At 40.2% G+C, this 12525-nt stretch overlaps 1 protein-coding gene across 5 annotated transcripts in view; it reads right to left on the minus strand.

Moving 5' to 3' along the window:
* The window catches only part of CABIN1 (calcineurin binding protein 1), a 205606-nt gene that overhangs the window by 119868 nt on the left and 73213 nt on the right, over window positions 1-12525 (minus strand). For all 5 annotated transcript variants that reach the window (XM_084648966.1, XM_084648968.1, XM_084648964.1 and 2 more), the window contains 2 exons: window positions 7424-7606; window positions 1243-1574 (listed from right to left, as the gene is read on the minus strand). In XM_084648966.1, the coding sequence (XP_084505092.1) occupies window positions 1243-1574; window positions 7424-7606 (515 nt within the window). The remainder of the gene's footprint in view (window positions 1-1242; window positions 1575-7423; window positions 7607-12525) is intronic.

Raw genomic sequence — 12525 nt, forward strand, 5'->3', positions numbered from 1 at the left:
GCGTCAGTCTGCTTTGGAATTGCAGTAGGATCCTTGAGTGACTTTCACTCAGTGATTTCTAACAGCCAGTAACTGGTCTACTCAGGGGGAAGTAATGACAGATTACAGGAACAGGAGATTTAGAAACGCAATACCCTAGCACAGCAATTTGGGTTTAGTATCAAGTGGGGAAAAGAAATTTCCGTCAAGCCTTAATTCTTATTTTGACCTTCACTTAGTGATAGCTAGGATCCTACATCCATATAGCCACGGTCTGACTACCCTACCCCTCTAGTGAATGCCATTAGAGAAAACATGCATTCCTATAAGATAGGAAGAATGTGTTCGGTTACAAAATCTTGAACTTTTTCAGCTGTGTGAAGGGAGGCAGAGGTAATGTTTCTGTCTTCATATTTAGCTTATATAACCTTCCCCTTTCCAAATCATTCCATAAAAATGCTTCAGTAAGGAGGAACTGTGCTCCTCTCAGAGCTCTGTTAAAACTATTCTTGACTGATTAGAAAATATCACTGTTGAGGAAGACAAGATTTCCCTATCCCCAAAGGAGAACACAACCTCTGCAGTACTCCCAAGACAAGGCAGCACAAGAGTCAGAGACCAAACCTGGTCTTCTATCTGATAGTGATCTTACATCTGGCCCCCGAGATGCCACAAGCCAGAAACTGAGGGAGTTGGGAAGAGAACTAATTCTTACCATACTGAGGGGACCTTCTGGAACACAGCTCCTCTTGTTTTAATATATTAAGGATGTGTAATCTTCTAGTATCAGTAAGTATCTATTAATAAATCTACTGCTTTTATTTTTCAAAAAGCTGCATAAACACAAAGTCCTAAAATTTAAAAAGTGTGCACGCAAAGTATATCTTTTTGCATTCAGATCTCTCAGCATGTGTATGTGCATCAACTGGTTTGTGCATACCATACATATGCATGCAAATGTAGTTGTCCAATTCTGCACATGTACTTTTTAAAATTTAGATCCAATTTACTAATCTTCCCTATGCCCTGGATGTGGGTAAGCATTATTATCCTCATTTTACAGATGAGGAATCTGAGGTGCCACAAAGGCTAAGTGAATTGATCAAGGTCACACAGCAGGTCCATGTCAACACTGAGGAGTTCCTAACCATTTGCTCAGTCCACTTATTTAGTTACAGGTAAGATATAATTCTTTTTATATTTATAAGAAATAAATAGTTTTAAACACAGCTGGCCAGTCATTGTGCCAGTGCTATGTCTTACCTTGTGTGTTTTGCTGTACGCATACAGAAAGGCCAGTCTGTAGAGGCTCTTATAGTGCTGGGGGAAACGGCTCAGACACAAACGGAAGGAGGTGATGCATTGTTCTGTCAGGAATTTGCGTTGCTCTTCAAGATCTGCTGGAAGACACTGGGGAAACTCAGATGCGTCTCCACAAGATTCAGCTTTCTTCTTACAGTCCCACTGTGAAGGTGGGGGAACTGTAGCCTTGATAGGGATGCCAGATGATACTTGGGCATCTAAAAGAACTTTCTGGACACTATGCTCAGCTGCATGATAAGATTCAGAGTTCTCCAAGGGTTCTTCTGACTTTCCTACAAATGAACAAAGGTTCAGCATTTGTGTTTTAGAACCGATGTATACTGAAAAACTTAAAACTTTTTCTCCATTAAACTACATTCAGAATAATTCCAGAACTTCCCAATATACGTGTGACTGTTCTGTTCTACATGTTCAATGAACAAGACACCTTCAAGCTCCTAGAGAAACATATATATAACCATCTATCAAGAGGAAGGCAACTTTAGAGTCACAGGCTCTAGGGGCAGAAGGGTCTATTATGATCACCTAATCTGACTTCCTGAATAACACAGGCCAGGGATTTCTCCATTAAGTCCAATAATTTGTGGTTCAACCAGGCCATCATTTTTACAAGATAAATCTTCATTTATCAGATAATGCTGACTCTACAATATCCCTTGTCACCTGTTGCAAAGGTTAATTACCTTCACTGTTAAAAATTTGCAACCTATTGCAATTAACATTTTTTCAGCTTTCAACCACTGAATCTTGTTACATCCCTCTGCTAGAATAATGAGCCCTCTCATATCAGTTACTATCACTTGATGTAGCTATTTATAGTCCATGATCAAATCGCCTCTTAACCTTCTCTTTGATTAGCTAAATAAACTGAGTTTAAGTCTCTCTTTCAGGTGTGTTTTCCTCACTGTGAATCATTCTTGAAGCTCTTGTCTGAACCCTCTCCAATTTTTCAACAGCCTTTTGAATGTGTTGACACTAGACATGGACACAGTATTCCAGCAGGATGTACTATGTTTTTCAGAAACTTCTGAAGGCTGGGGAAAATATTTCTATTTAATTTTTTAAACCATTAAATATTTTACAATCAGCACCTTCTGACCTAGAATTGTTAGCACACTTGATGCGTCTGAGCCATCCCAAGTTTGAGGAAGACCTTTTAAAATTTTTAACTTAAAAAGTGTTAGATTTTTCAAGCTACAGCATATTCATACAATGTTTCAGTAATACCAGAATGTTTTAATTCTCAACTCAAAAAGTTTCAGTCATTCCAATGCCTTAATCATCCCAGAAGCAGAGGAAAAAAGCTGTCAAAATTAACACGAGCAAAACTCTTTTACATGCTTCGCTGATGTTATTTTGTATTTATACCCATAGCATCTGGGGGACTTAAAATTTGTTTTAATTTTTTTTAAAGTATCCAAAGCAAATGTTTATGTCCCTTCCCTCAAAATAGGCTTTTTTAAATTAATTGTAGGAAAGCTAATTCAAATATTTTTGAATTATTTTTGAATTGTGGGTTTGTGTTGTGTTGTAAGCAATGGGTGTAGTTAGAAGTGGAAGTACAAAACATACACCCCGCCTCTAATACTGGGTCATATTACATATTACAAAATAATGTTATCAAATCTTATATTAATTTACAGCGGCGACGGACAGGGGGACAGGAGGGGAGGGGCCAGGGGCTAGCCTCCCTGGCCGGGAGCTTATGGGCTGGGTAGGCCATAGTTTGCCCACATCTGGTATAGTCACTCTGGCGCAAGTTTCCCTAGTTTAGACAAACCCTAAGAAAAAGCATAATTCAAAAGAAGAAAACAAGTTATCAAAATATCAATGATACATACAATGTTGAAATAAACGTTTACTGTACATTTCTCTCCAATGAGAATAAGGGAATGGATCAGGACCTGCTAAGCATCAAATTTTGTGGATCCATAAAATATGATATTATGGAAGGAGAGACTAAACAATGGTGTGATGTGATAGGAAAGTTTTATGAGCCTAAGTTTGGATGGCAGCATTACTCACAAAGGTGAACAAATTACACGCCAATAATATTTATGCTACACCCTCACATTTTACAGAAAAAAAACATTAACTTTTAGAGAGTTTTAAACTAATGTATTGGTTTTGTTTTTCATATCCCTCTACTTGTAAAGCCCAGCTCCCGCAGCACCGAATTCAACTATACAGGCTTCAGATGGAGAGAGAAATTCTAACTAATAGATTTTGGAAGATCTAAAATTATTTAAAATCACTTTTCCATATATAACATCTGATATCAAATGATCTATTGGAGCTCAAATAACCGCTGTATTCCATGGGAAAAGGATGGCAGAAGGTGATTTCAAGTTCTCCATTGTGAATAAGCTTTCAATTCCAGTATTTATGATTCGCAAGATATTGAATAATAAGCTATCACTAGCCCAGGATTAAGTATGGGCAAAAGAGAGAAAAATTTTTGTTTGTGATTGTTTTACAATAACAGCTCCTTCAACTGCTCAGGACTTTGAAATATTAGAAGCCAGAGTACAGGTGAGGAAGTCAAAAGACCATGATAAAAATTGATTTACCACATTATTCTGCAGGTTATGAGAGGGTTCTATCACTTATGTCAGTGGTATCACAACCACATGGGTGATATAAATATAAAGTTTATATATACACATTTTTAAAAAACACAAACTATACATATACACCCCACTGGCATCCAACAAAAGTTCAAAAGCATAGCTCAACATCTTTCCAATACTTCTGCATGCTGGACAAAACATTTTAATGTCATCACTAGAGCTATCGATTAATTGCAGTTAACTTGCAATTAACTCAAAAAATTAATCGTGATTAATCCCAATTTTAATCGCACAATAGAATACCAATTGAAATGTATTAAATATTTTGGATGTTTTTCTACATTTTCATATATATTGTATTCTGTGTTGTAATTGACAGGTTTCAGAGTATCAGTCATGTTAGTCTGTATTTGCAAAAAGAAAAGGAGCACTTGTGGCACCTTAGAGACTAACCAATTTATTTGAGCATAAGCTTTCGTGAGCTACAGCTCACTTCATCGGATGCATCACAAAAGCTTATGCTCAAATAAATTGGTTAGTCTCTAAGGTGCCACAAGTACTCCTTTTCTTTTTGTGTTGTAATTGAAATCAAAGTGTATATTATTTTTGATTACAAATATCTGCACTGTAAAAATGATCAACATAAGAAATAGTATTTTTCAATTCACCTCATACAAATACTGTAGTGCAATCTCTTTATTGTGAAAGTGCAATTTACAAATGTAGATTTTTGTTTGTTTGTTTGTTACATAACTGCAATCAAAATCAAAACAATGTAAAACTTCAGAGCCTACAAATCCACACAGTCCTACTTCTTGTTCAGCCAATTGCTAAGACAAACAAGTTTGTTTACACTTATGGGAGACAATGCTGCCCTCTTCTTATTTACAATGTCACCAGAAAGTAAGAACAGGCATTTGCATGGCACTTTTGTAGCCGGCATTGCAAGGTATTTATGTGCCAGATTTGCTAAACATTCGTATGTCCCTTCATGCTTCGGCCACCATTCCATACTCCTGAGGGCATTCTACACCAAAAAATTTAAAATTCTGCGCACAATATTTTAAAATTCTGCCAGTTTTATTTGTCAATAAATAAATACAGGGGCTCCAGCATGGCAGTGGGGAGCACAGGCCATTGGCTGCATGAAGCTCGGAGACCACCCTGCAGCCTCCCCACCCCCACCCCTGGGACACGGACTAAGTGGTGAGGCTGCACCTGACATTGCCCCAGCACAAGACCAGGGCCTGCCCCAGAAACAGTCTGGGGCCCTGCCTTGCCCCTCTGTGCCAGGCACACCAGGTGTGGGGCAGGCAGGCTCAACCAGGCAGGATCCAAGTGTGAAGGGGCTCAGTGTGGGGGGATACAAGTGTGGGGTGAGAGAGTTCTGTGTGGGACAGTCTGGATGCAGGCAGATTGTGGAGGGATCTGGATGCATAGAGGCTTGTTGAGGGGGTTCCAGATTCAGGGACAATGGGACTCTACAGCAGCTTCCAGGTGAAGGGGGTTGGAACTCAGCGGGGGAGTCTAGATGCAAGGGGAGTGTGGTGGGGTGGGGTGGGGGTCTGGGTGCAGTTAGTTGGGGATCAGTGACATGGATGTCTAGATGTGGGGTCTCTGGATGGGGGGGGGGTGAGGCTCATCAGGGTGGGGGTTTGAGTGCCGGGAGCAGAGTGGCAGTGGTCTGGGCTGCAGGGGTGGGGGTCAGGAGGCAGGGTGGCTCCAGATGCAGGGGTTGAGGTTCAGTGGGCAGGGTTCAGGTATGGAGTGCTAGGGGTGTTCTGGGTGTATGGGGTGAGGGTTGGCAGGAGTGTCTGGGTATGGAAGGTCTGGCTGCATGGGGATTGAGAGGATGGGGGGAGCATCTTCCCATACAGTGACCTCTCCCTCCACAGCTGAGGAGTGATGGGGGCAGGAAGCAGGGGAGGATGCTGAACTTCCTGCAGTTGGGGGAGGTTTCTGGGTGTGGGTCTGACACAGACCCAGCCACTCCTTGCAACGGAAGAGTAAGTCCCATCCCCTCCTGACTCCAGCCCAGCCAGAATCATAGAATATCAGGGTTGAAGGAACCTCTGGAGGTCATCTAGTCCAACCCCCTGCTCAAAGCAGGACCCATCCCCAGTTTTTGCCCCAGATCCCTAAATGGCCCCCTCAAGGATTGAACTCACAACCCTGGGTTTAGCAGGCCAATGCTCAAACCACTGAGCTATCCCTCCCCCCAGGACTAGCAGCTGATCCCAGCTCAGGGTAGGAGACACTGGTTAGGGTGTCTCCAGCCCTGTGGTGATTTACCTCTCTGTTGGTTACTCCGGGTGCCTGAAACAATGTACCTGAGCTGCTAGGGAGTGGTGTGTGACTGCTCTTGCAGCTTCCCTTTGCTTCCCTGACAGAAAGTCATTTTTCTGTGGGGAAGCCTAGAAATTTGCAGGGGACATCAATTCTGTGCAGAGTAATTTCAGAGGAAATGCTTCCATGCTGATGACGCTCGTTAAAAAAATAACGCATTAATTAAATTTGTGACTGAACTCATTGGGGGAGAATTGTATGTCCCCATATTCTCCCATATATTTCATTTTATTGTAGCCTCGGATGATGACCTAGCACATGTTCATTTTAAAAAAACTTTCACTGCAGATCTGACAAAACGCAAAGAAGGTACCAATATGATATTTCTAAAGATAGCTACAGCACTCAACCCAAGGTTTAAAAATCTGAAGAGCCTTCCAAAATCTGAGAGGGATGAGGTGTGGAGCCTGCTTTCAGAAGTCTTAAAAGAGCAATACTCCGATGCGGAAACTACAGAACCTGAACCACAAAAAAAGAAAATCAACCTTCTGCTGGTGGCATCTGACTCAGATAATGAAAATGAACATGCGTCAGTCCGCATTGCTTGGGATTGATATTGAGCAGAACCCATCATCATGGACGCATGTCCCCTGGAATGGTGGTTGAAGCATGAAGGGACATATGAATCTTTACCGCATCTGTCACATAAATATCTTGCAACGCCAGCTACAACAGTGTCATGAGAACACCTGTTCTCACTTTTAGGTGACATTGTAAACAAGAAGCGGGCAGCATTATCTCCAGCAAACGTAAACAAGCTTGTTTGTCTGAGCAATTGGCTGAACAAGAAGTAGGACAGAGGACTTAAAGGCTCTAAAATTTTACATTGTTTATTTTTGAATGTAGGTTTTTTGGACATAATGCTGCATTTGTACGTTCAACTTTCATGATAAAGAGATTGCACTACAGTACTGTATTAGGTGAACTGAAAAATACTATTTTGTATTTTTACAGTGCAAATACTTGTAATCAAAAATAAATATAAAGTGTGCACTGTACACTTGGCATTCTGTGTTGTTATTGAAATCAATATATTTGAAAATGTAGAAAACATCCAAAAATATTTAAATAAATGGTATTCTATTATTAACAGTGCAATTAATCGCGATAAATATTTTTAATTGTGATTAATTTTTTTAATCACTTGACAGCCCTAGTCATCATCATCACACAAGCTGCTGTGAGTTACATAATAAAATGATTACCTCTTTCGTCTTCAGATCCTAGAGTTTCTTTGCAGGATGCCATCACATCTGAACAGGAAGTGGAAATCCTCTTCTCTGAGTAAGGCTTCCTCGAACTGTCTTGAGAACTGGCAGGTTCATTAAAGATGTCCTGTGTGGAGCTAGAATCAGAGAGCACCACTGCTGTGCTGTCCTGACTCCTTTCTGCAAAAAAAGGAGAACGAGGTAAAGAATGAATGTGCTACTTCATCCACACCACAGGAGACATTAGGACCAAACAGACCTCCATCTTAAACCATGCGTTAGTGCTTTCTCCTCAATCTAAGTAGCATAATGATTTCAACCATTTTGTAAACTTTCTCTATTGTAACACATGGACCTATGCCAACCAATGTGCCTATTGTCTAAAAGATAAATTTATTTTCTTGTAATCTGTCTTCTACAATTTATTGCTATGTTCATCTCCTCACCTGTTTTTTCCAAGAACTGAATATGTAATTGTTTTCTTTCATAAGCAGTTGTTAAGTATTCATGTAGATTTCATTTTTCGAATGATTTCCTGGGATATCTCAGCACGTTAGAAACCTCGTACAAGGGAGTTGATGCATAACCCTGATAAGCAGTCACCTTTAGGACAGAATGTAGCCAACTCTTTACACTCATAACATTCAGCAGTTTTATTGTGCCACTTGTGGCATCTCAAAAGGAAGGTGGGATAACTTTGGTACACTAGGTAAAAATCTGAGTCCACCAGAACTCATTTGCTAGGGAAAGACCTTGAACATCAAGATTTCTAAGAATTTTTGGAAGCAGTTCTTGCAAAGGATAGAAGATCAATGTAATTAGAGATGCAAAAGACCTAACAGAATGATCACTGACATCATCCACTTGACAAGAGTTTGATACAGTCCATGGAACGGTCATCTGCTTAGCATCTTGCTAAGATTTCGGTTTGAGATAGACATCAAGATTCCTGGACTTCAGGCTAGCAGCAAACCTTAATTAGTAATGAAAGAGGTGCAGGGGCTCAAGCAATTTTTTTACTTTGATAACTGATGTGGCAAACCCAAGGGAGCCAGGGCTATGAACTGCCAAGACTAGAGGTGCCAGGGCTCAGCCCTGGTAAGCCCTTGCACAAATAAAGCAATGGCTAGCAGATAGAAGTGTGAGGGAAGTGATTCAGTTTTGGTGGGTACAGCTGATTAGAGTAATGTATCGCACCTGTTGACTGCTTTACAGTTTGGAGGGGGTTGTTAGCCCTTTCAGCCATAGTTGTTTCAGCACATGAAACAGTTGTAAAAGGTGGTGATTACAGTGGGATAAAAACTGTACCCTAGAATAAAGGAACAAGTGAAAACTTCTCAGATACCTCTGAGACCAGTCTAATATATCCTTAGTCACTATGTCAGGGTTTGGCAGAGACAACCTAGCATATCTTCATGATTGGAACTGGAACAGCCCATCCACGTGCAGGCTCTAAAACTACAACACAACTACAGAAAAAGATACATATTTTCTTCCTCAGATGGGAAAAAACACATTTTTCTACAATTTTCCACCAGCAAAATTCAATATCTGATGTGAAATCCTAGCAGACAGCTCTCTCTCTATATCTAAAGCCCATGGATGAATTTAGTCCCTTTACCAGGGACAGGATTAGTTCAACTGATAAAAAAGCTGCATACAACTAACGGCACGCAGAAAGGCTGACACGTATCTGACACTGAAGACCAATGCAGTCTCTCTGTATTCTTATTCATGATATGATCAAGAATAAAATGAAAAATGCTCACCAACAGAGAGGTTCAACAGAGAGGAGCTGACAGTATAAATAACTCCTTCCCTTTCTGTACAAATTACACAGTACAAATAGAGAGCTGAGACGCTCCTTATGGATTTGTCTTAACCAGATAAACCCTCTCCCCAGACCTCAACTTATAGTACAGGTATTACTAGTTTTGATTCCAGAAAGATTATAATGCAATTTGATTCAATCTACGGGTTTTTCATTTGGCACATGAAGAAAACCTGTCTATCCAGTGAATAGGTCCTATGAAACTGCACCTGGAAAAAGGAACTGCGGGAGGGCATTCCTGGCTTCCTAATAGAAAGTTTTACAGTTTGTTAGTGATGACAGACTTTATATAGAAATGATATCATTACAAAAGAATGGGAGAGGAAAGATTCTGAACGGAGGTCAGTCAAACTTTCATGACTCATTTGTAGAGCTTTAAAAATGTTCTTTGATATATGTGGATATAGCTGAACGCCTGGTCGGTGTCAGGGGGGAAAGAAGTTATGTTTTAAACTTCCAAGGTTTGGAAATTGATTGCAAAGTTTTGGGGGATAAAATAAAAGATATTTTCTCTTGTCCACAGTGCTTCTTAGCAGTTTTGTAACATCCAGAAAGACTGGTTGAATGACAGCACCAACAACAAAAACCCTGATATAGACAACCAACACACTCCACATTTACAGCAATTCATCTGACAGATTTTTTTTTTAAATGGTAGAAACTCAGGCATCTGCTTCAGAAGCAGGTTAGAGGTTGAGTTAGAAGACTGAAGATGCAAAAATACAGCAGTTGCGAGACTATAAATGTTTCATTATCCCATAAGCACTGAAGTTAGTTTTGATGTTCAGCCTGTGACAGATAAAAAGTCAAAATGTTGGAATGGGAATCAAGAATGGCTGGTATACAGTGAGTTTGTGAGGGCTACATCAGTTACTAGGAAATTAACTAACCTCTCTCAGCATAAAAAATGATGCTCAGATGCTCTGAGCCAGCATGTTATATTTCAAATACCCGCTTATCAATGAAGTTTTTCATCCCAAGGGAGCAAACGTGAAGTCTTCCTTTTCAAATCCTAACTAGCAATCCCAGCTTGAAGTTTCTGCTAAAAAGAAGTGTACATATGTAGGTATGCATGAGTGTATGTGCCACTCTCTCTTTGGGCTATTCCTACACTAGCTAGACAGATACCCAATATTTCAACCACATCATCATCTAACCCTGCTCTGAGCACACAACATAGTGGTAAAAACACAAACATCCATCCAATGACTCTCAACATTGCTTCTGCTGATGGAGCTGAGATGGTGGGCTGCAACAATAGAAATTTTTTCAGAAGTAAAGCAAGTGTAGACCAAGCTTCTTTTTTGGGGGGAGAGGGGGGGAAGGGGAGAAAGAGGATGTTTTGTACTGTTGCATCTAAGACATTTTTAATGATTTCTTCTGAGTCAACTTCCTCATTTTCAGTGTACATTTCCAAAAAATGTTTAGAAAGATTGGCACTTGATTTTTTTAATATTTAAATAAATCAAGACTGCTAAGTAGAAGATATGGGTAAATATGGTGTCATCATTTCTTTTTCATGGGCTCCAAAGCAACCACAGAAGAGAGGGTTACTGTGTAGAGGGCATGTGAGCATGGCTATTTTCCTTCACTTGCTTTGACCATTAATATATTACATGGTGGTGTGCATTACTTCGGAGTACACACCAAGGTGACACTAGGATAAGATAAGGGGTGGTCTGAATAGAAATGAAAAAACTTACATATTCAATGCACTCCACCCCCAGCTGCTATTGAAATTCAGCATAAAAGTTGTAAAATGAGAGTCTGAGATTATTAGGTTGTTGCCAGGATTCAACTAATAGTAATTCAGAGGCTGGGAAGTGCTAATATTCACACATTACAGATATTCTCTGCTCAAAATACCTTAAAACATATACGTTAGTGCATCAAGATTCAGACGCCATCTGAAGAAGTTCCTAAACTGGACACACTTTGAACCTGCACTGCAAATAACAATGGGAACAAGAGCGAGGGGTTCCAAAATTAGGCCTCTCCAAAGACACTACATTAGTTACGAATAAAAGGACTCCAGACTTAGAGTTCTTCTGGACAGTGTGTTGTGAGTCATGATGTAAGTGAACTACCTTAGCAGTAATTAAAATCTGTAGGACAGTGCTATGGAAACAGGCATGCATTACTGATAGGAGAAACCATGAAACTAGACAACTCAGCACTGACTGTATGGATAATTTTGGGAAGGGGGAGTCTTCCAGGAATCCCCATTTCCCCCCACTTCCTTTTACTTCTTTACCTACCCTCAAATGCCTCCTATTGCTGCAACTGTCCCACTGTCAAGAAGGGCTGTACATGGCTCTCTTTGCAGCCTATCAGTGTCACTCCTCTAATCAAGCAGAGATGACTGCTAGAGAGCAACACCAGGAACTCTCTCCCCCCCAGAAAAGACGAGCGAATCACTTTCTCAGTTCTCCCATGCCAGGAACAATTTCAGGTTCTGGACTGTGATCCTTCCATGAGAGTTTACTGTGATGTCAGACTGCCAGACTAGCCATCTGCATGGTTCAGTTTGAGAGTGTGAGCAGGAGCCCAGAGAGAGAGACTGGTGTCAAGACTATATTAGCTTTGATTATTAAGAAATAATTAAAACATATACAGTGCTTTACGTTTATCTAGAAATTTACAAACATTCCCTGCCAAAAAAGTCTTAAGAGCTAAGAAAGAAAAAAGGTAACATATGGCCTAGTAGTTTAGGAAAGGGGATTACTATTAAGGGTTGGAAAGACCCCTGAAAGCTTAGACTAGAAGATCTTCAGAGCAGGATTTGTACATTCCTGTATGTTTGTACAGTACCTAATACATTTTTGGCACAACTGTAATAACAATACATGAGCTTTAAAATGCAGTTTTATTCTGAGAAATGACTAGAGCTGACTGAAAAGTTTCAGGATTTTTCTGATAGGAAGGGATACATTTTTCATGAATATTTTTTCCATTTCTCAAACAACTTTAGAAGTGACTATGTAAAGCATATGTGGCATTGTAAAGCTACTTCTTTATTGTTCCAATAACTTCTATATCAAATGTGCTCAGTTTACAAGCAAAGGCATGCTGTCTGACTGCCAGTCCCGCAACCTCAGCCTAGAATCTGCGAATCAAGCTGTGTTCTTTCTATTTCATCCACCAGCACCAGCGGTGAAGGTCCCAAATTAAGCACTCTTGACACCTATAGAACTCCAAATTATGCTTTCAGCAACACTTGCACAAACTCAATGTGAGAGATTCTCTCCTTTGCTACAGTCAATGTACA

The sequence above is a fragment of the Lepidochelys olivacea genome (genome assembly GCF_965140295.1).
Source record: "Lepidochelys olivacea isolate rLepOli2 genome assembly, chromosome: 15".
NCBI classification, from domain to species: domain Eukaryota; kingdom Metazoa; phylum Chordata; order Testudines; family Cheloniidae; genus Lepidochelys; species Lepidochelys olivacea.